Source organism: Photinus pyralis, unplaced genomic scaffold (genome assembly GCF_008802855.1).
Source record: "Photinus pyralis isolate 1611_PpyrPB1 unplaced genomic scaffold, Ppyr1.3 Ppyr1.4_LG3b, whole genome shotgun sequence".
In the NCBI taxonomy this organism is placed as follows: domain Eukaryota; kingdom Metazoa; phylum Arthropoda; class Insecta; order Coleoptera; family Lampyridae; genus Photinus; species Photinus pyralis.
The window spans coordinates 14,624,714-14,649,609 of NW_022170510.1; the positions used below are offsets into that span (position 1 = coordinate 14,624,714).

The following is a 24,896-nucleotide window of genomic DNA, read 5'->3' on the forward strand; positions in this document are numbered from 1 at the left end:
ACTATACTATAAAAATGTATACACGTGTTCAGAGAGGCAGGAAAATATCTACAAAAATGATCAGAATGTGTTTAATTTATTTTTCAGTTAGTTAAGTAATACGTTTACCTAACGAAATTGATGAATTAATAATAGTCATTTTGATATTTCTTGGTCAAAAGACATGTGATCATCCAGTAAATCAGCTTTTAATCAAAATTTGGGTGCTTAGGATTAAGCAACCGCCAAGATTTTTCTTATCGCCAATTTAGCCCAGTCTGGATTGGTATAGTTTTAATATGCAGGTATTTTATGTATTTTGCTCGTTGCAAAGTTGTTTATTTATAGTATCGTTTCTTTTTAGGGAAAAAGTCAAGGAATTACAAGAAGATTGCTGTAATCTACAAAACGGGAAGATATTCTTAGAGGGAAAGTGTCGAGAACTTGAATCAAAGGTGGACAGTCTCACGTATGATTTATCTGATAAAAGTAAGGAACTGGATAAGAATAAACAAAATGAAGAAAAAATGAAAGCTCAATTAATATGCCTCGGGGAGGAGTTACTAAAGCAAAGTATGGACTTGGAGAATTTAACAGAGCAATATGACACAAAAGTTATTCAATTACGTTTTCTTGAAGAAGAAGCACTTGCACTTAAAAGTGATGTCCAATTATTAGTCGATAAGGAGAATTTTTATGTTGAAGAATTGGCTAGTGTAAGAGAGGAGTTAAGTTTAATGACTTTCAAATATACAGAATCACTACAAACTCACCACGAATGTGTACAAGAAAACAATGCTCAAATTAATAGTTTAACAGAAAATTTACATGAGATTGTGGAGAAATATAACATTTTGGATAAATGCAATTCGGAAACTAATCACACACTCAGTCATGTACAAGAACAGTTAAGAGAAGCAAAGCATTCTCTTATGGAAAGGACGTTGCTTGAAGATGAATATAAAAAACGCATAAGTGATTTAAATTCTACAATAGGGCAACAAATTTTGATCGAGTCTGCATTAAAATCAAAATTGGAAGACTCTTTAAATAGGTTGTCATATTCTGAAAGCAAGAATGAAACAAGTTTTAATAACTTTAAAGGACTGTGTGTATTGTTTGCACAAGTGAATGTGAACAAAATTAATTTAAGCAACAAACTTGGAAAAATGATGAAACAACGTCTACACCTGAAGGAGTCGTTTGATATTCTTAAAGCTGATTATATAAAAATGTGGGATGTAGTTACTCAAAATCTTAAGCTGTTGGAAATGCAATTACTGTGGTCTTTAAAATCAGTTTCCTCAGAAAATGAAAACCTTAAAACAGTCATTTCACAACTTGAAACCGAAAGGTTGAACAGTCATGTAGAGAGCTTGGCACTAATTGACAGTCTTAAAAAGGGAATTGAAGCGGAGCAGGGTAAACTTGCAGATAATACAAAGGCATTAGATGATCAAGCAAAAGTGGTGGAGGACTACCAGTACAGAATTAAGGAATTGTCTGCAAACGAGACGGCCTACAGGAACGAAATCCAGCATATGTTCCAAAGTTTAAAGGATGTAATTGAAAATGTGAATGACTGCAAAAATCAATGTGGAGAAGATGGAATCCAGGTTGACACAAATAGCAACGTTGGTAACATAAGTACTGCTAATAGGACACTACTGAGTTCAATATCCGAAATATGTACCCATATGAAAGAGGTAGGTAGATTTTTAATTGATATGCTTAGTCAGGTTCAAACACATTTGTTTATAAAATTTCAAAAATAATCTTGTCTGGTTTGTTTAGCTATATTTTGGGACAATTTTCTTTACTTCACAGATATGTTTTTTCGTGATGTATTGTAGCGATTTTTATTCTTAATGTCCCGCCATCAAAGCTTTTCTGGCACAGATATTATTTCCACAAATTTCGTTGGGATTCAATTGGCCATTCATCCACCAGGGACCGTATGTTCGAGTTATGAGTATACTCAATAAATTTCGAACATGATATATTTCGAATGAAAATATCTCATGCGATAACCGTATCCTTCGAATTGGTATTCTAGACGTGAAGTGATATCGAGCGAACTCAAGCATACGGCCCTAGGTCTTTTGTTATGAACTCTGAAAGAGGAGAGGCTATCTTTTTTTGTTTAGTTATTTAGGCAAAGAACAGACCTACAGACAGCCATGAGCACTTTAACAAGTGACGGTGCTTGTGTTTAGGAAAACTTATTTGATAATTTTAACAAAATTTTGATGTTGGCGTTAAAAATTATGTTGTTATTTAAGTGTTGATGTGAACTATTTTTGTAGGTAATTTCTAAAGAAAAGGAGAATTTTAAAAACCACCTTGAGCAGCAGAAACTGTCAGAAGCAGAAACTGCAAGTAAAATAAACCATTTGCACAAAGAAAACGATTTATTGCAGCAAGAAATTCGTATTGCTAAACAGGAAATTGAGAATCATAAGGAAAAAATAAAAACTGTTTTCGTAGAACGCCAAGCTTTAGAATTGGAAGTGAAAGTTGCAAATGAAAAAATTTTTGGTCAAGAATCTATCGTACGAAGTCAAGAAAATGTGATCAGCGACGCGAATTTTAAACTGGTCGACAAATTGGAAGAAATACTGCAATTGGAAAAAGCGAAACAAACACTTCAACTTCAAGTTGATCAGTTAACTGCACAATTAAACGATAATAATGTTAAACCTGAGGTAATAGAACATAGTAATGTTCAAGGAATTCAAAGCAACGTACTGAAACAGATCGAAACGTTACGGCAATATTCTATGACTCACAAGACTTCTGTTGACAAGTTGATTACTGAACGTAATTTTCTTGAAAGTGTCATTAATAATGTGAAACATTCGTTATTTACTCTCCAAACAAAAACCTCGAATTTGAACGATGATAGGGAAGCTGCAAAATTAAGAGATCAGATTGAATCATTTGAATTTATAGTTGAAGATCTGCAAAAACAATTTGCGCGAATATCGAAAAAAATTCACGAAATTGTGTTAAATGTCGTACAAATTCCCGCACAGTTTTGTAATACTGTCATTACCGATTGCGAGGTGGTTCCAAGTATATTTGAGGTAGCCAACTTTGATCAAGAACTTGAGCAAATTACCGATTGTCGAAGTTCTGCCAATAACTTGCTAGAGCAACTTACTTCCTTCGAAAATGGCATTGCATTGGTATGTATTAGATTTTATAAATGTGAATGTAATTTTTTTAATTCGAATTTTATTGTTGGATACTTACGAAGGTGTAGAAGGGCCATCTACATAAAAAAATACGACTCAAAATTCGGACTTGAAATGCAGAAATCTGACTTTAAACTCAGAATCTGACTTTAAACTCATGTGACCCCAAAGTCAAAATTTTGAGTTTAACCTCAAACTTCTGAGATCAAAAGTTAGAATTCTGAATTTGAAGTCAGAATTCTGCATTTAAAGTTACAATTCTGAGTTGAAAGTTAGAATTCTAAGTTTAAAGCTAGAATTCTGAGTTTAAACTCATCATTCTGGGATCGAAAGTTAGAATTCTGAGTTTAAAGTCAGAATTGTGAGTTGGAAGTTGGAATTGTAGTCGTATTTATTTTTTTTGTATAGATGCCCCTTTTACGCCTTCGTAGTTACTCACCTTTATTTTGAGAGTACTGATATTACTTATTCAGGTTTACTCTCTATCTAAACAAATTGGCCATTGGTTATCAAGATATTCAACAATAAAAATAAAAATTTTTGAATTGTTCATTTTATGCATTTTGAAACATAATTCATTTTGGTATAAAAAAATCCATAACAGATATTCATTATCAGCAAAGCATTAAACATTCAACGTAAATTACCACGTTTTCTATAAAAAATGCGGAAAATTGTAACAATAATAAACTTAGTTAAACAAACTAACATCAACATATTAATTGGCAAAATTTTCAAAATATGTAAACATACCTGTTTCATTTAAAAGATTGTTATCTTATGCAATGTCTCGTTAACCTGATGATCAACCTATTTTCTTGACGTGTTCAACATTATAATCCTGGGAAAAATGTTTGATATTTGTTATTTTTAATGGACTTCATGGCTCCAATATTTTTTTTATGTGAAAGAAAAGTACAGTGCTTCGGGTCTTCTAAATCGTTTAAAAATTAATTAAAATTAGGTAGGTACCAGGTTTCTATTTTATTCAACAAACAAATTAGTTGATACAATAAGAATAAGAAAAACGCTACCTACTCATTTGTATATTTTTCTGTTGAATGCACCTTCCGTAAGACATTGGATGATCTTGGAGATATTTATAAAATTCGAGGCAATCCATTTCAAAATTATGTTTTGTTATTAAAAGTCCCTTTAAGTTTCCTACCGTAAGGTTTGTTTTTTAGCTGGTCCAAATTTTATTCATGTAGGTAATATTTTTTAAATTCTTTCTAAACAACAAACGTCAGAAATGGGACAAATACGGGACTTCTTTATATATACGGAACATTTACGTAATTTATTAAAATAATTACATATACGAAACAATGCGGTCAAAAAAGGGACTGTCCCTTATTAAATGGTCGCCTTACTCCAATAATATGTTACTGTTTGTAGCCAACGGCACAAACTAATGATTTTCCATGTTTCAGAGAGTTTCAAAATTACAAAAAGAAAACATATTACGCAGTACTAACAATGTTATGGCCGATGTTAAAGTCAAAGATGAGGACCTGAAAAAGAAAAACACAATGTTAAAACAACGCCTTACATTATCGGAAAATGCTAAAAGTAATCTTGAAAAGAAAGTGAAGCAATTGCGACAGGAAAACAAAATCCTAAACGAAAAGGCTGATGGTGTCTTGGAGCAGAGTTATAAGCAGTTACTTCAACAACAAATTGCTCAAAAGGAAGAATACGAAAGCAAAATAAGCGAATCTTTGGAGAAATATAGGAAGTTGCAGCAAGAGTATGCGGAGTATAAAGCCAAACAGAACTTCATACCAGAGCAAATCCAATTTGATCAAGATCATAAAACAGAACAAGATGTTAAACTAGGAAAGGAGGTTTTGAAATTGAGAGACGCTTATGGTAACGTAATGAGCGAAAACTCCAAGTTGGAACTCGAAAATGCGACCATGCGTAAGTTACTGGATGGTAGGACTGCTCAACTAAGTGAAGTGAGACTAGTTCAAGAAGCGTATGAAAAACTTTTGGAAGAAAACAACACCCTTCGAATGGAGTTGGACACAGTGAAGTATAAACGAAGTAAAGATAGAGAGGCGTTATTAGAAGCACTCAGTAAAGATAAAAGTGACAGTAAAAAAATTCAAGATGTAAGAATTGAGTATGAAGCCAAGTTTGAAAAAATGAAAGAAAAAATGGTAAGGAACTTTATGATTTAATAAATTTGCATAATTTTTTAGCTTTTATGTTGGAAAAACTTTTTGCTGAGAATGTAATTGTTTTATGCTTTGCCAAACATATTTATTCTACCTAGTAGGTAGGTATTAAAGAGGAAATAACTGATCTGCGTTATGATGCTAGCTATACAAAGGTCCGCATGTGTGATAAAAAAAAGTGGCACACATTCAAAATCATGTTACATTCATCCCTCTGTCAACGGCAAAGTCACATATAAGGGGTGTAGGCTGTACCGAATGAAATTTTTGTGTTTCTGTTTTGTCTTATGGTGTGGTAGGTAGCTTGTAATAAATCATTAGCAATGACACTGCACGGATGGGCGTAACCAGTGAGGTTTTAAACTTGTTGCATTATAAATAGATGCATAGATAAATCACACGCCACGGTTCTTGTCAGCCCAGCGAGGGCGCCATCTTGGCTTAAAAAAATGAGTCAAATTCTTGACAGAAAAACTTCCTAGCTCACCTCAGACCACTTTTGTTTGTGTTTATTACTAATATCACAGATTTAAATATACTATAAATCTGTGCTAATATAGGGCCAGCCATCGGAAACGCAGGAAGTTAAATGCTTGCTGTAATTGAACGCTTCTTTTTTTTTCACCAAATTTGACATTTGAGCAGTACAATGTAGTACAATATAGTTGACAGTCACGATGGAACGCTATACAATAGCGAAACGTGTGAAAATTATCGAGGTATATTACCAAAATTCTAAATGGCCGCCTAATTTCTTGCAATCATCAGCCAGTTGGGTGCCTAGCTCATGCGATTTAACACCGCCCGATTTTTTCTTTGGGGCTACGTGAAGGAGAAGGTCTATGCTAATAATCCACAAACAATTGAAGACCTTAAGAACAAGATTTGGGTTGGTATCGCTGAGATTTCGCTATCAATGTGCGAAAACGTGATGAAAAATTTTAATAGAAGAGTCATCGCCTGCAGCAGGAGCCGTGGCGGCCATTTGGCCGATATATTATTCAAATAAAATTGCACTACCTTCTACTACACAAATATAAAATCTAAGTCAATTTGGCCAGAAATTGTGTGTTGTATTTACGTTTGACTTCCTGCGCTTCCGATTGGTGGGCCTATACTTATTACCAATAATTCATTTATTATCTAAAGTCAGTAAACACAAAGCTCCTTATTCAATTGAATCGGCACGTAACAATAAGAATGACATTTTACAACTTATCCCTTAACATGGCACTACACCCTCATTAAGTTGTCAATGTTTGTCGTCGGTCTGGTGCAGATGTTATTATAGATGGGTCAGGTTCTACTTTTCTTTACTTCTTTACTCAGATTACAGTGTTTAAATCTGTGATATTAATTAATCTTTCTAAAAACTGCAGTATTTATACATGTACTTGTACACAGATATGTTAACATAGGTTTGATGTTTTACCTTAGTTTTTTGGATTAAAATCAAAAAGAATGCAACGAACGAACTTCTGCAATCGTTCATCGTTCATTGAAAAAAAGTTTTATGACGTCACGGCGCTAAAAACTTAGATATTAAAAAAAAATTTTTACAGTACATCATTTATAATGCCTAATGTCCATTCTCAAAATTTTAACGAAACCATAGTAACCGTTTTGGCGAAAAATTTTGTTTAGTTTTTTAACTTTGACATTTTTTTTTCTGTTTTTTTGTAATAAAACCTTGCACAATATTTGTAGGTTGTATAAAGAAAAATATGGTCTTTCAAATAACTTAATAAAAATTTTAGGTTGCTATTTGAAAAAAAAAAGTTCGATGCCGTTACGGCGCTCCAAAATTTTTTTTCAAAAATCCAGCTCGTTATTTTGCGTTTTCGTTTCAGTATGCCCAATATACATATCCAAAATTTGAACAAAATCCGTCGAGCCGTTACCTCGGAAAATTGCCAACGTATGCACGTACGAATGTACGCACATACATACAGACGGAAAAACATTTTATTCCTTAAAAGTTGCTTAAAATGATCTAAAACGTCGACATTTGATGAAATTTTATGATGTCCAAAAAACGGTGATAGCAATAGCCACCTAGCTGACGCTAGGAAGCTAAAAATTGAATGACAGGTAGCTTTGGTGAAACTATAATAATAATATAATTATTTCGGTGATGCCAGACAGTCTGATTTTCTATATTTTGTTGATATACTCGTACCAATATGAGTTACCTACACTTTTATTGGATTAAAACTCAAAATATTCAAGGAAATTCAAAAATGTTTATTCAATATTGAAATAGAAACATCTTAAATAGAAACATCTTAATTATCTCACTTGATGAAATTCAGCATAATATTCTAGCAGATTTCTCTCGGAATTTCGCCGATGACATGTTCGATTTCGAGTTTAAATTGCTGAATATTCTGCGGATGGTTAGCGCAGATCTTTCCCTTCACACATCTCCACAAAAATCTAGCGGCGTCCAATCACAGGAACGCGGCCAATTCATATCGCCGTTTCGGCTAGGGAATTTCGTTCGCAGCAAATCCAGTGTAGCATGCGTCGTGTGGCTTCTTGAACCGTCCTGCTGGAACCAAATGGTCCATGCGAAGCAAACAAGGCCATAAAAACTGATTAATCATGGCGCGTGATCTTTCACCACACATTGTAATCTCTCGTCCTTCATCATTCTCGAAAAAGAAAGGACCAATGATGCCTCAACTCTAAAATGCACGCCAGACAGTAACACATTCTGGATGCAGCAGTTTCTCAACAATCTCATGTGGATTCTTTAGTCCTCAAAATTGGGAGTTTTGTTTAGTAACGGATCCATGGAGATCATAATGTGCCTCATCACTCAGCATGAGTTTTTGATGAAAATTGGGTTCTGTTCTTACTTCCGTCACAGAACAATGTATGTGTATATCTATGGTTGCGCTAATATCCATGCAACAAACGCACGACGCTGGCCATGGTCTGGGGGCTTCAATTTCTGTGTGAATTTTATCGGGATGGAGAGATAAATTCTGATAATTTCTGAGAGGCTGCTGCGAAAGACAAGGAACTGAGAGCATCAGGTCCTCGGCCACACTCTGGCTGATAGCAGTGATGTTTTCAAGCAACCGGGCAGAACGAGTACGTACATATGGCCATTGAATTTATAACTATCAGAAGCGCAGGTTAAATGGCAGGATATGTGACTGTTTTCAATAGTTTAAATTACAAGACGTAGATGTCTCTACCATTGAGAAAGATGAATAATAATGTCAGTTTTTTACCTTTGTTAATTATTATACAGGAATCTGTAATGAACCCACTATCTCGATTTGTAATTGTTGTATACAGAATTCTAGATACCCAAGAAACGTACTTATAAGGCATTTATGTGGCACACAGGATGTTGAATGACGTAAGATAAACATTCTTCCTTTCATGAATCGTGACCTTACTTAACATTCCTTAAGGAAGATTGAATTACATTTGAACAGGAAAGCAAAAAATACGCAGGCATCCTTGATCACTGTAACAGAAATTAAATGTACCTACCTATCTATTCTTAATTTTTGTGTGTGTCGGTTAAACCGTTGCCACCGGTTAAACTACCTAAGACAGGGGTCGGCAACCTATTGAAACGGAAGAGCCAAAAATTACAATTTACAAAATTTCCCAGTTCTTAAAGAGCCACAAATAATTTTTGATTCAATATTATAGTTTTTGGCTATATACAGGGTCCTGCAACAGTCCGTCGGTTTTTCCTACATAGCTGATAGATACCTGGTAAAAATATTGGTGGTTGCGGATCTACAGAAATTATTTTTGAATGTACAGGGTGTTCCATTTTTACGATGTCAATTGACTGATCTTTTTAAATAGAACATCCTGAATATTTGGTTGTTTCAATGCCGTTTGTTCAAAGTGCTATAACTATTCTTTTTCAAATGGAACTACCACTATTTTATTTAGCTATTCCCTTTTGTCTTCTCTTAAATGTTTATAAGGGGTGCCCTGTACTTAAACTCCGCAGTGTTTAGGTTATTCAATATTTTTCACAAAAGTACCTACTCATTAATTAATTACGTGTTTATACATCGGAGTAGGCTGGCTATAATAAAAAAAACAAAAGAATACCAGAAAGTAAACAAGTGTCAAAAATTAGATAATTATTTGCTGCAAGTATACTTTTGATACAAAATAAGATTAATTAAAAAGGCGAATTTCGAACAAATGAACTAATTTCTTTAGATAAATACGGAGAGCCGCAACTTTATAGGTATCAAAAGAGCCGCAGGTTGCCGACCCCTGATCTAGGATCACACGTCACACCTGGCAATTTTGATACAAAATAAAAAGGTCGTTAACCTCTTTTCTTTTAAATTCTGACGTTTGAAATTTGTTCTCAATGGTTAATCGATAACTTATCGATAATTATCGATTAATAGATAGTCAATCGATAAATTTAAAAAAAATGGTCGACCGGTCAACAAAAAAAAGAATTTTTTGCGCATGGGATTTACACAATATATATTCTGACTATAATAAGCAAAAATAAATAAAAAGTGCGATTAAGACATCGAAAATATTTGCTTTTACAAAAGTTACAGCGATTTGATTGAAAGCTTTCAGGGGCGAAAATTAAAGCTGGAATCTTTGTTTTCCCTAAAAAAAAAGAAAAATGGAGGGTGATATTTTTCCGCGGTTACTTAGCAAAGAGGAAAAAAAATCCTGGAACAGTTTTAAGGCAATAGTCCATGGTTTCCCGTTCAGTGTTTCCTGGGAAACCATAGAGCTGAAAATTATGACGAGCTGACAGGATTTGGTTTTGTATCATGGGGTATAGAATGTCTCTAAAGAATAAAGATGCACAGGTTACATTCTCATTTAGATCAATTTAAGGATAATATGGGAGCTTATTCGGAATAAGGACAACACTTTCTCGAGACAATGGAACTTAGGCACCTTCCCAAGGCCAGGAAGTTGGAAGCATGATGGAAGATCAGATTCAGTTGAACATGACAAAAACAGCAAAACTGTTCCATTTTTAAACATTTAGACTCTAAGATAAACAAATTATAAATGTAGAAACGTTACCATTTAATAAATCATGCCTATGTAAGTAGGATTCTATAGGTATTTTTATTTTTTGGTTTTTTGCATTTTTTTCACACAAAATCAAATACATAACCATTTTTTGTTCTAATTCTTATTTGTGGCTATAGAAGCAATAAAAATAAGGTATATATGTCCCGTGCGCAAAAATGCTGTAGACCGGTGTAATTTATCGAAAATGTTAAAGGATTGGTCGATAAACCTATAATTTCCGATAATCTATCGATTAATCTCACAACTAAACTATTAAGATAGATAATTATCAAATTATCGAGAGAATTTTTAACGACATAAACTTTTCAATGTTTAGGTATACCAGTTTACTTCCAACAAAAGCGATGTAAGAGCATTGTTGAGTTGTCATATGATCACAATTCACAACCTACTGCTGTACTCATTTTTGAGGATTATCGTCCACTTGATCACCTTTGATTTCAGACAACTTGAGCATCAAAAGATCCTGTTTTATTTAAATTATCTCTCGCAATATCAATACCAAAAAAACAAAAATGTTTGCGAGTGTACGCATGGATGATGTAATATATCGATTGAGAATATATTATATCGATGAGATTTATGAAAAAGTATCGATAGTTTTCTCTTGATAATTTCCGCTACTTATTTATTAATCGATAAATATCAGAGATAGACAATTTTCGTGGCAATAATAATCGATTATTATCAGCAGCTAACAATCATTATTAATTATTTTCAAAAGTTATCGATAATTATAAAAAGTTATCGATATTTATCAAACGTTATCGATCATTATCGAAAATTAACCTTACGATTTATCGATAATTGTCGATTATTATCGAAAGTTAACGATAAGTGATTAAAGTTATCGATAATTATCGATAGTTATCAATTAATGATTAATCGATAATTATCAGACTGAACAGACTTATCGATAAATCGATAACAGTTTCATTTATCGCTCAGCTCTAGTAGGTATACGAATTCACGTAAACTGGGACCGATTTATTTGTGCACAATGCTGCATGGTTATAAAAAAGCTGATTCGCGAAATTTAGTTATCAAATGTGAATGTGGAAATGATGTAGCTGCCTGCTTGCAACGGACAATATTTTGCCTTAAAAAATTTTGTGATCGTTTTTTAATAACAAAATCTCCCGCTTTCAGTAAAAATGTGGAACCTGCCTATTTTACTGCCTGTGAATAGAATGTATGAAATTGCATTCCTTCAGGGACAAGGACTGCAAGCTTCGTTCGTCTAAATGTATTATTATTTACATTACAAATTTACGCAATGCTTCTTAAGGGATCTATTTTTAGAACATTCCAATCCTATTTATAAAACCATTTCAATGATAACACAAAAAACATCCGGAGTTCCTGACATCTGACGATTAAAAAGGAAAATATTCGAATGGTCGAAATAAATGGTTTGTAATGCTGCCATCTAATGTCAATGTAACGCTCCACTTTCGATCGCCCACGGACTTTCAAACGATCGAACTGCTCCTAGCGGCGGCCAGTTGGCACATGGTCACAAACTGTTATATGGGATCCGCGCTTCTGATAGTTATAAATTCAATGATATGGCCTTTGGTCCATCAGCGACCCGGTAGTTGTGAATTTCTCGATAATCTTTTGAATTGTCTGTGTGATGTGTAGCACACACAGATGAAGCCTGATATTTTTGTACAAGTGTAACTCGCTGTTCTGTACTGTACGACGCCATGATGACAGTTGAGTAAGTTGACAGATTGAGAATAATGCTTTGTTTTCCGCAAAGATAGTGGGATCTGGTAGCTACGAGTCCTCAAAAAACCCTGGCCTATCCCCTATTGGTAAACTCTTTACATAGAGTGGTTGTTTTTTTTTTGTGAAAAAACGGAATACTAATTCAACTAATTTAAAGGGACAGTTAAGTAGGTACTATGATATTCTAATCTAGTGGCGGCTGGTGGGTCTTGTATTTGGAGGGGCGCTGAGGTAAAGTTCGACATTTATAAATAACAACAGTCAACAGTTTATTTTTACATGCTTATAATTTAGTCTTTTTGAAATCAAATTCCATCCTTCTGTTTTCAGAGCCCTCCTGCACGAGCCGCCACTGTTCTAATCGTTCTTAAAGTCACCGCAATCAGATGAAGATGCAGTGTGCATTGTGGAATGGCATGAGTTCATTACACCACTCAATTGACACTTACCTATACTGCATTCATTATAAGAAGGTAGTAGATGGCGCTGTGTTTGAAGATAAGCACACACAGGGAAAATATAAAACAGCACCAAATTATCGTAAAGTAGAAATATCCAGCACTGCGAACAGAAACAAACGACTGCACGCTTGGACCTTTGACACAGTTAATGACAATTTGATGGTTTAGTTGACACCAGCAACTACCACCGTACAAAAATGGTCACTCGTTTTATTTTTCAGCGTAATACTGACTCGCGTTTTAACCAATCACAGTGAAGGTCAAAGCTTGCCTATGCTTTCTACCACTACCTTCTTAAAATGAATAGAGTATAGCTAGCTACAATTACACAAATTAAAACTTGTAACAAACCCATCTTCCAATAAATTTTATTTTTAATAATGAAAGAAAAATTGAATCTCAGGGTCCAGCTGGGTTCCGAAACGGTGGAGAATCTCAATAATTTCGTAATTCAAAAGAAACAGCATTATTAAACTTTAACTTATACTGGAAATGACCATTAGTTAATCCGAAACAAGAGAAATTTTCCATTGAACAAACAAAAATAAACTTTATCTGAATTTTCTCTACTTTTACTGGAATTTAAATCGACACATAATTTTGTATCGCATCAAAGAAAATCTTCATTTTAACACACATTATCGCAACACAATGACATACAAAAAATAAAATGAGCAATGCTAAAAAGAAAAACCAGTTATCTTAGGGCTAACAGTGCCTTGTTAAAACATTTTACCCCGTTGCAAACGGTCGAATACAAAAAAATAAGTCTCAAATGTACTATCTACTATGTAGTAATTATCCAAATTTTCTTTCTGATGATGGTGAATTTCTTGTCACCCAAACCTTGGTTAAGCTGGTCGCCCCCACAGCCACACCTATTTTAAAATCCACATAATCTGCAAAAAATGCTTAACAATAAACAAATCTTTCTAGCACATTTTTTGTAAAAATTGAACATGGGTGGTACCAACTTCATAGATGTCATTCATGATCAAAGCCTTTTCGAGTCTTCATGTTGTGTTCTGTAGAGTACAAATTGTATGAACATTTTATATCTCAGCAAAATGTTATTTTCAATGAATCATTATTGTTTTATTTTTATTTATACTAGAAAATACTTACAGGTGCAGCTCTGTAGAGAAGAGATGAATAAAGAAACCCAAAAACTTCGAAATGAAAATGTATGCATTTCCATTTCCATATGAAAGCATTAATAGATTTGTTAACAGGTAATACTGTACAAAAAAAATAAACGATTGAACGAAATTATCATGGAACACAAGATGGGAATGCGGAGTGATCGAGATACGTTAGATACCGGATCGCATACCTCAAGTGAACTATTCTTTGGTTTATCCGAAGCCTTGCAAAGCACCGGAATTCATTCGAATCAGAAAAGTTCCGATGATTTACTTCATACTGGTAATTTTGTGACAACTAGGAGACCAGTTGATAATCGTAAGTGTGCAACATTGCCTAAAGTAAATGCAGCAAATGGTATTCAGGAGGATAAAGAATTCCAGAGGAACACTTTGAAAGCAGTACGGCCATCTTTAGGTATGACAATATTAGCAATACCTGTATCGCCAATACCATTAATATTTTTAGCACAAAATTTAGAAATGGAGGATGAAGAAGAGGATCTTTTCAATAATAAGTACCTTGTTGATTTAAAATCAGGTAGATGCTTCCTTCCTAATGAACAAGAAAATAACGTGAGCAGGTTATCAGAATTAAAATGGCGTAATTCATTGTGTCCCCCACATTTAAAATCTTCTTATCCCGCCGAAACACAGTTTAACAGTCCAACACAATTTAAAGAAGAAGAGCTTAAGGTATCTTACGTTATGTGTTAATATTCATTTTAATATAAGTTTGTAATAGCTGGGCGATCTTGATGATAGTATGAGTACAAAACTATTACCTGGAGAGAAACCTCGAAAGAAGGATATCGGAACCACTTCGTATAAAAGGCCAGGACCACCAACTCCGAGCAAAAATGGGGGGCGCGTTTCACTTCAAGGTGGTGAAATTCAGCCGAGGGATGTCTTGCGTGAATGCAATGATGGACCGAAAACTCCAAAACGGAATACTCCTAGTCGTTTAAAAAGTCTTTTTAAGGGGCGCAATTTGAGTACAAAAGATAGTAGTGAAGTAAGTAGAGCTTTAACATTTTTTCTTCTTACTTCACGTGGGTGTTTCTGTAGTGTGGTTGTTATTTCTATTGTAACTCTTTTCTTTCTGATTTTGACTGTCGATATATCCTCATAATGTTTGCACACATTCCAATATACCGGGTGGTGCCTAGCGCGACGCAGCATAGGGATTTCAATGGTAATTTCTTTATAGTCAATTACTAGCTCCCCTAATTATTTTAGAGCAAAAGTCTAAATAAGTTTTTTTTAGAGAAAAAAATACTGAATCTGTTCATGCTATTACTCATAATTTTCCGTTTTTCAAAACCGTAGAAATCGACAAAATAAAAAGGTTCATTTTACAATAAATCAAATATGCCTTGGAATTACCTAAAAAAACAGCGATCACGTTTCATTATTTGCCTTTGACGTTTATTAAATTTATACTTGTTTATAAATTAGTTAAAGAACTGCAAGTGCAATAACGTTCAAAATGTCCGTCAAAACGATCAGGAAAACGACAATACATTCAACGTTTTGGCTGCAGTAGCGGAAAATCCGAATATAAGTTTAGGAACAAATCTGCTTCAAATCAGTTTTTTTTCTTCGATTATGTAGGTACTCTGATTCTCTCTGATAAACAAATAGTATCTGATGCAGATGCAGCATACATTCTCTAAAAAAACATTACCCAATTGCCGCTTTTTCTTGCATCGGATAGTTGTAACAGAATTAAATATGAAAATCGTTCGACGTCAAACAACGATAACTTACATGCGATGCGCTTGTAGTTTGTTAAAAGATTCCAAAGCATCACTGATTTATAAAAATGTAATTTTTTATTTTGTCGATTTCTACGGTTTTGAAAAATGGAAAATTATAACTAAAAGTATGAACAGATGCAGTATTTTTTTTCTCTAAAAAAAACTTATTTATACTTTTGCTCTAAAATAATTAGAGGAGCTAGTAATTGACTATAAAGAAATTAACATTGAAATCCCTATGCTGCGTTGCGCTAGGCACCACCCTGTATACTACTGGTGAATGGGTTTATGTAAAATAAATCTTGTAATTGTTATGTTTGAAGTAGTGTAATTACTAAGTCATGAATGTGATATACTTGTGTTTTTGAATTTATAGTTTGGAAAAGCAAAATTTTTATTTGAAGTACCTATATGTCATCAAATGTTCCATTCCTAATATAACCAGGAGGTATATTAACACTGAATTTATCAATTAAGCAACTGACTGAAGGAATCCTAACATACTTGACTTGCTTGTAGTAGACTCCTATTCCTTAAAAACACAACTCTCCGAGTCTAAAGAGCATGTGCACTGGAAAGAGCCACTACCCCTAAGAAGAGCTGTATTATTACACTGTTAAGGGATTACTACACAATACACACTGCTTGACTATGGAATGTATTATTGTAGAGTGAGAGTAAGATACTTATACCTATAGTGTGATTCACACTTAAAGAGTTTAGGCATTGTCAAATGGGTTGCTGTCTCACAAAAGACCTGAGTTGGAGAAACCTGTTAGCATAACAAGTACAGATCATAAATTAGAACAATACATCTATTTCAAGGAAAGAAGCAATTTCGTTAAAAGTTGGGTAGTTCAACTTCAACAATTTTTGTGACAACACTGTGTAATTTACGTCCATAAGAATAACATTGCCCTATGATTAACATAGGTTAATTTATCAGACTCAGTTTTGCAAGTACCAGTACAAATGTACTGAATTAAATACTTTTTATTAGAATTTAGTATGTCATGCTTAAAAGTAATACAATTTTTAACGTTTATAACGGAAAATTGTTTGTAAACAACATTTTTTTTACTGTCTGCACATTGGGGAAATAGGCTTGCCACATTAATGTGTCTTTTTTCTTAATCAAAGGGGTGACAAGGCCTTGAGGAAAAACTGTATGTCTGTGCCTACCTTAAAGGAACGTAAGGTCCAAGATAAATATTTTGTACATATGTATTCATTAGAGATGGGATGGAGATGGATGCCAAAGTGTTGATACTTACAGGGTTTTTTCATCCTGTTAAATGCATAATTAATAATTATTAATCTTTGATGTCATTGTATGACACTTAAATTGGGCGTTCTAAGAGATGTCATCAATCTAATTGGTAATTTTTTTTTAATTTACCCCCATAATCTGGCAATGTTTGTCTAAAAATACTCTTATTTTCTTGATATTTTATGTTTGGTTTTGTGACCTCATAATGCGTTAGTTTATTTCTTCTTTTAATTTAATTTTGATTTTAATTGTGTACTTGCAGTTTAATGTTAAATACGCCCCCACTACCATACCCACTACCCAGGCAATATCTCTCGGCATTTGGGAGTTTTCCATATTATATATTTTTGACATCAGAAAGAAAAGATTATTCAATTTTTGAAAAATATACAGGGCGTGCTATTAAAAATTTACCAAATTTGCATTTTTTACTAACTGTGGTATTCATTTGGTTTTTTACTTTACATTTTCTGGCGATTTATGGTAAACTCCATAACTTTTGTGTTTAAAGTGTGGAATAACCCTGTACATGTGCTGTTGCCATAATACCTCTGGCACCTCAACCAAGAAAACTCTTGACGATTAATGTACGCATGCGCAGTCTGCGCAATGTCGACTTTCTTATTTATGGAGATATTTCTTGAAAATGTTAACCACAGATGCTTCTAGTACAGATAAATATATTGCATATTGTAAAAATCAGATGTGCGCATGCGCAAACTGCGCAATGTCGAGTTTTTTATTTATGGAGATATTTCTTTGAAATTTTAACCACGGATGCTTCTAGTAAAGACAAGCATATCACATGCTGTAAAAATCAGATTTGCGCACTACGCAATGTCAGGTTTCTTATTTATAGGGATATTTTTTAAAATTTATTTATATTTGTATTTATAATTTAATAAAAGATTCTTGTAGTAAATGCAAACATATCGCATATTTTACACATGCGCAACGCTAAATTTCGTATTTATAAAAATATTTATGCCATAACTTATTTTCCTTTGCACAAATAAATAGTCTGTCATAAGAACTTTCGGGAAGTACCTACCTACTGATCAATTCATGGAAAATGCATTAATGAGGTGAAAACGTGTTTTCATTTTTTAACTATACAAGCGAAACAGTAGCAATAAAACTTAAGTAAGAAATTAGTACCTATTCATATTTTTTCTGATTCGCAGCTGTATGTGTACCCTAATTATTAAAGGCATAGGAGCAAGTCGAGTAAAATGATGAAGTTAGGATAATTGTCTAATAGTGTTATTTAAGCAAATATCATACTGTCCATCTAGTTTTGAGAAGTGATAGATGAATAGTGTAAACATGAAACAGCATTCTTGAGATTGTGCTTTCACTGTCAACGGCCAATGCTGACCAAAGCAAGGGTATGGAAGTCAAGTTGTGTACGTTGGATTTAAATTATTATTTTCAAAAAAGTATGTCTCTACAAAATTTGTAACTAAGACAAGTTAGATGAGCTTTTAAATATTTGTTTGTGAAGTTAACTTCAGTGCAGATCTAATAAAATTATACTTAACGTATTGGAATCATCAAGAAAGACAAGACGCCAGGTAGGTTATCTGCATTTATTAATTGAAAACAAAATTTTTACTTCCTAATCATGGGGTCGTAAGGAAATATAAGTACCATTTCTCTTCTCAGCCTGATGTTATTAATATAATTTTTTGGGAGCAATGATAGCAAGTGGAAGTGTACCAACTTCTTCATCTATATACCCTCTCTGCTAAACGCGCATGATCTTGACGCTCTATTATTGTCAGTTGGATACAGATTGTAATAAACAAAACTTTAGCATTTAGGTTGAACACATGCTATATATTTTCCAATTCGCACCAATTATACTGAAATTGAATTTGTGGTGTTTTGACTTTTCATGTACCTACTTGTAGTGTTAAATGTCTGCATTTTATCTATACATTACCAAACGTAAATGCTTTATTTTCTAACTAACTCTTTAGACTTGATGTTTTAATTCTGATGAGCATGTTTGTAAATTGCAACTTCTACAGTTTCGCCTAATTATAATTGTTTTATTTCAGAATCAACATGGAACACCAAGAAGTAAACGTTTAAGTATATTCCGTAAGCAAAAATAATATGGTCTATCAGTATTACCCTTTTCTTAAAATAGTTTCGTTCTAATATATCATAGTATTATTTTTTTAACAAATAAATCTATTTTTGTAAGTTTTTAATAAACGGTCATTACCTTTGAGTTTTGCATTAAATTTTACCAGAAAACGTATTTTAATATAAAATTTCTATTTTTATATAGAACTTTTGATTAATGTCAATCAGTCAGTGATGACAGGAGTCATTATATGCGACCGGTAAAGTGACGATGCGGCCGGTAAAGTGACAAGCGGCAGGAATTGTAGCCTGTTCTGCCTCTGTCATGCAAACCAGAGAATGAGTACCTTAGACCATATAGTACATGGACTGCTAATTGTAACTAAAATATGGTCAAGGACATCGCCTGGGTATGTGAGTTTCAGGGTAAACGAGTCTGTCCGAAGTTGTCCGATGAGACGCGATTTGAGACTGTCAACGAAGCTGTCAACCTATAAATTAACAAACTTCACTTAATTAACCGCCTAGATATGCCAAAAAAGCAAACTTGTGGACTGATAGAAGATAATCAAGAGTATTTAAAGCTTCCCGTACTACGCAGTTACTATAACAGCTACTCTTTAGTTTACCCTGAGATTCACATCCCCACGACTACGGTGCCCTCTATCCGTGACCATCCATTCTGTATTGAAAGCATTGGGATAATAGCAGTCCATGTACTATATGGTCTAAGGTGGGTACTCTTTGATGGAAATCAAAATTTCCTGACAGAAAGTAGGCATGAAAATGAAGGTTTCAGGACGATTTTGGGTAAACAAAATTAAAACACACAAAGCTCAATCCCTCGGCTCCTAGAGGAAATAAGTAAATTCAGAAACTACGGTTTCTTAGTAACGATGCGTCCAACTATTCGTTTCGTATATATACAGGGTGGACATCATATAAGACGGGTATACTTCAAGACTGGAAACGGGTGCTTTGTTACGCTAACACAAAAATAAAGTGAATAATAAATTCAAATAACGTGTTAACGGATGCCGAACAATTTATTTTGAAAGCAAAATGCTAATTATTGTAAACATTAAAAAAATAATAAATAAAAAGTGCTAAATATAGTTATGAGTAGAATATTCTTCGAAAGAAAATTAAACGCTGTCTGAATATACAGTGGGCTTGGATGTTGATCTAGCAAATTAACAATAATAATGGTCATAGTTCCGAATGAGGATTAACTGTCATTGATCTCTCATTGAAGGTTCCAGCAATTTTTGATTGGGTTTTTCAGGAAGTGCTTTATTGAGAGGTACAAATTGGTGAACCACAAACTAGTTATTTTAACTAGATATCTCGAAACACAATTTATGTTTAAGACCAAAATTAGTGAGTGTTATAGAATATAACAGAAGAAAACTTAGATGTGATTATAGAGAGCACAATAAACAGTGAAATCGGGGACAAAGGAGAGTTGATGTCATCGATGAAAAATGTTGATGAATTTGTGGTCTAGTACGTATTTGTGCTCCATCAGTAATCCATTTTTGTCAGTTCAAATGTTGAAGTAGACCAGCTCGTGAGGCCGTTACGTGTTTAAGAACACAGTAAATTTTAAAAACTAAACTCCTTTTTTAGTTGTTTGAGATTTTAAATACACTCTATTATGCAAACAAGTAATTGAGTAAATATACCATTTTACTTGTTTTATTATAACGTTAGTTCGGTTTACAGAATTTTTTAAAAGGCTAAAAGTGCTAAGACTTATTTATTGCTAGGTATAGTATAGGTGATCTGTTGGGTTTCAAGTCAACAGTTTCACTTGTACAAACAGAGAAAAATATGCTAGAAATGATCCAATCTACCAATATTAATTTATTTCACAAAATTACAAATGTTAAAAGCAGTGATTATACAGTAGAAAATTTGGATCTCACTTAAAATACTACTAACAAAGCAAAAACACCACATACCAAAGCACAAGGGTATGCTATAAGGGGCCTTTGATCTTTATCTCCTGAAATTGCAATAAAAAAACGTGACGCAGAAAAACTGGCCCATAATACGGATGTTAGAGCCATTGCAATTCCAGCAGGCCCACGTAACGACACAAAAACACCAAGTAATGACAATCCCACAATAGGTAGCAAGCTATATCCCAGAATACTAGTTACACAAGTTAAAGTAAATGCACTATTAGTCGTCATTAATGATAACAAAAAGTACATCATTATGCAAGACATAGCAGATAGTCCGTAAATATAACCAAAATAAACTTTACTACCCGAAACAAACAATGATATTGCCAATATAATACAAAAACATAATGGTCCAGCCAAATCTGTTCCTTTAGTTAAAAACTCTGAATCGTCCGCCAAACTGTGACCCCGAAAAGGATTTAATACAGCAATCATCTTTTCAAGAATGCGATCTGGAAAAATTTCTAATTCTTCTAATAATGGTGGTTCATTAAATTCGTTTGAATCCGCATAGTTAACATCAGTGTAACCGTAATCCATAGAACTTGGTTCTAAAATTGAAGTAACTTTGCTTGCTGCATATGAATCATTGTAGTACTGTTGTTGTTGACTGTCAAACGACTGAAAATCTACATGAAGACTTTTGGTTTTATGTTACGCACTTAAACTTTAATAGACTTTACCTAGTTGTTGTTGTTGCAGTGAATTATATTCTGAATCGTAATATGAATCGTTTGGTCTTTGGTCAGTCCAGTACATGTTACTTTCGTTCACGTTTGAGTATCCAGACATATTTTTGATTTTTTATAAATAGAGATGATGATGTGTAAGTTTCACGTAAAAAATTTTAATTCTTTAGTCTTTTATCGAAATAATTTTTAGAGGTTAGGATCGATTAATAAACAAAAGTGACGTGACGTGCCAGAATCATAGAACACGTTTAAGCTCAGAAAATATACACTATTAATGTATACAGGGTGAAGGATATTTCATGTTGCTACTAAAGTCACTAGATATAGAAAGTACCGCAATCATCCGCCATTTTTGGGCAAATTTGCTGCCAACTTAAAAAATTGACAAATAAAATCTATCAATCGATCAATAATAATATTTCGTTTCGTGGCTGTGCAATGAAACAAGCACAAAATAAACATTACTTCCAAATTCCAAGAAGGATTAAAAACTGTGCTGTAAACAGTAATGCCTGCACCTTATTGTATATGTTGTAATCTTTAAATGAGTGTAGGTATCTATAACCAATTTTTTTGTACAGCAGTGTATGTAATTGCTTCTTCGCGAACAGAACAAGATATAACCATTGCTTACCTGGTGCAATAGCTGTTTGTTTCAAGACACCGAGGCTTAGTATGAACATATTTGCAGAGTGGTTTACTTTGTGCAATTTGTAATTTGTGGACTCCGAGTCCACAAGGTGCATTTCAAGATAAGGAGTCCCTGTACAAAATCAACAACGCCAGTCGCTGTATGAGGATGTTGTGCTTACTGTACTTTTTGTATAATGTAGCAAATAGACAACATTTCTTCAATAAATGTTTGTTAGTTTTTACTTTCATATGTATTAAACTACTGTGGAGTGTCTGCGAGTCCGCAGCGAGTGTATGTATGTTCCAAAATAGAGCGTATGTTCGGGAACGATATTGAAGTTAAACCATAATTGTTTCCTTTTCGCATTTCTTTCACCACTTGATAAAGGAAACAACTTCACACCTTTAACATTACTTTTTTTACAACCTGAAACACAACAACCCCCTATATATTTGATTTATTAGGAAAAGAAAATTCAAATTTCATATACTTGACAGATATCTCCAAACAGGTGGAACAATCCCTAACATTAAAGTTACTAGAATCTGGTAACTTCCGCCATTTTTGGTCAAAAATCATGCGTTCTTTCTCTAACACACGAACGCAATGGATTGCGGTACTTTCTATATTTAGTTGCTACGCTACGCCCATTGATTATACAGTGTGTATAATCAATTCTACGACACACTGCCGGAAAGTGGGTTTAAGCATTGTATTGGTTTGAGTATTTGGAAACATTAGGCGCTTTCTTTTGATGATCCAAAGATCATGATCTTTGTACGTTTGAAACAAATTAACGGTATGCAACCAACATTACACGAATACGCGAAAATCTATAAGCGTTATACTTCTTTCTATGATTACTTATTCAATCCTTGCAAGCAATTCAGTATCCAGTTATTTTTTCATCCAAGGTTTAATATATCAATTATTAAAGTATGGGAGTCCGGAGCAAGGTTGTTTTATTAGAAAGGTTGTCTGGTGGTCTAAACCAATAGAATGCTTGCATTTTGAAGGCGGGAAAACGTCATCCAGAATTCACATTTAAAATTGCTCATAGGTTACAATGCTAATAAAAGGGGTAAAAAATTTAGTTTTTGCAGTATATTTTTGGATTTATATGGGTATATGTATATAAGGGTGGATCTTATATTGGAAATCTTGGAAGTTTATCTACTTCCACCTTTGAAAGCAATCAAAGTATTGCAAAAATGAGTGTGGTGCGTAAGCTGTTTTACATTGCACGAGGATTTGTGAAAATGTAATCAAATTAATTTTAGAGGTGGAAATGGATAAAATTCCGCGTTCTACAAAATAGGAACCACCCCTATATACCAATACCTAGCCTTTGGCAATTAAAACTCTAAACATTCTTTAGCGGATGACGCCAAGTAAAATGCTGTTGCGTTTTATGGAAAATGTATATTTATATTATGTACAAAATGGTAACCGAGGTGCACACGGCGAGCTCTGTCGTTGGGGTGAGCCCAGATGCAGGTCTTCTGACTGATGGAGTGTGGCGCGAGGTCGAGCTGGCAAGACGACCTGGTTCTGCAGGTGGAGAGCTTTTTGTTTCTTGAAGTGCAGTCGAAGCAGAAATTGCGTTGCACTTTGCAGAGTTCGTGGCTCCGCTTTTAAACGTTTGCGGCCAGGGACGCTACGCTTTCATCGGTTGACCGTTTTGACCAATGAGGGCGCAGCACATTTTAGTTTGCTGCCGGATGTGAAACATTTTCTTATCCATTCTTTAAGAACGGTAGGGTCCTTGGGAAACGTAAAAACCGAGATTTTATTTACACCAGGATGAGCAATTTTAGTGTTACCGCCACTCATCTAACAAAATACTTAATTATAACATACAAAAGTGCATATAATTGATAAACTAACCTTTCAATCACGGCTATGAAAACCCACAAAATTCACAAACTAAATGTATTTATATTGCACCAAACAGGTATCTACAGCTAATATATGTCCTTATGCACTTCAAAATTCAACAAATTTTAAACAAATAAACTATAACACAAGAAAAATAAGCACTCGCGCGACTACAAACAACCGTTGAACGTCGATGTCTGAATTCTCGATGACGTATACATTCCGTCCCTCCCGCTTCCGCCCACATAGTTACCAGGTAACCTTTGAAATAAAATAACCTTGAGTCCGGAGTAGAAAAGTTTACATGAAACAGTTGAATACAAAACTGAATTGCCGACATATACAGGGTGATTCCTATAGTACCTGCCACCGTTTGGGAGCGTATAGGGGGTGCCTAGGGGAGTATTTTGATATAGGACACTTGGGGTCGGAAATCTAAAATAAGGGCGCCAGAACCAAATTTATCTTCTGGAATTTCACGCCTGTATGTAGGCAACCCAACCGACCGACGTTTCGCGCGGAGCGATGCAGAGCGAGTTAGCGCGAGGAAGCGACATGGGAGGGAAGGAGGGAAAACGACAGTCAAAAGCAATAACGTTTACAAGTGTTCAACGTGGCCACCGTTGTTCTCAATGCACTTCCTACATCTAGCCAACTATTATTATACTATTGCCATAGTGTTTATTCACTTGATACGCGTCGTTGCAGACGGGATTTCGTGGGTTTAAACAAAATTCTGATCAAGTGTCAGCCACACATCGCCGCCTGAGATCGCTCCGTGTGCACCGCCGGCCGGTTGGGTTGCCTACCTACAGGCGCGAAATTCCAGAAGGTAAAT

The 24,896-nt window shown here is 34.2% G+C and overlaps 2 protein-coding genes across 2 annotated transcripts in view; one reads left to right on the forward strand and one right to left on the reverse strand.

Annotated features, from left to right (window-relative positions):
• LOC116167465 (protein MLP1 homolog) overlaps positions 1-19,029 on the forward strand; it is a 31,881-nt gene extending 12,852 nt beyond the window's left edge. Inside the window, exons 7-14 of the mRNA XM_031482829.1 lie at positions 344-1,685; positions 2,286-3,167; positions 4,610-5,341; positions 13,746-13,802; positions 13,851-14,178; positions 14,230-14,456; positions 14,506-14,775; positions 18,854-19,029. Of these exons, the coding sequence (XP_031338689.1) occupies positions 344-1,685; positions 2,286-3,167; positions 4,610-5,341; positions 13,746-13,802; positions 13,851-14,178; positions 14,230-14,456; positions 14,506-14,775; positions 18,854-18,910 (3,895 nt within the window). The 3' untranslated portion in view covers positions 18,911-19,029. The remainder of the gene's footprint in view (positions 1-343; positions 1,686-2,285; positions 3,168-4,609; positions 5,342-13,745; positions 13,803-13,850; positions 14,179-14,229; positions 14,457-14,505; positions 14,776-18,853) is intronic.
• A 1,526-nt stretch (positions 19,030-20,555) lies between these two features.
• LOC116167362 (protein YIPF5-like) lies at positions 20,556-21,774 on the reverse strand. The gene is made up of 2 exons (XM_031482712.1): positions 21,538-21,774; positions 20,556-21,483 (listed from the first exon to the last, which is right to left on the reverse strand). Exons 1-2 carry the CDS (start codon positions 21,644-21,646, stop codon positions 20,813-20,815), a joined length of 780 nt encoding a protein of 259 aa, XP_031338572.1. The 5' UTR covers positions 21,647-21,774; the 3' UTR covers positions 20,556-20,812.
• Positions 21,775-24,896: the final 3,122 nt, after the last annotated feature.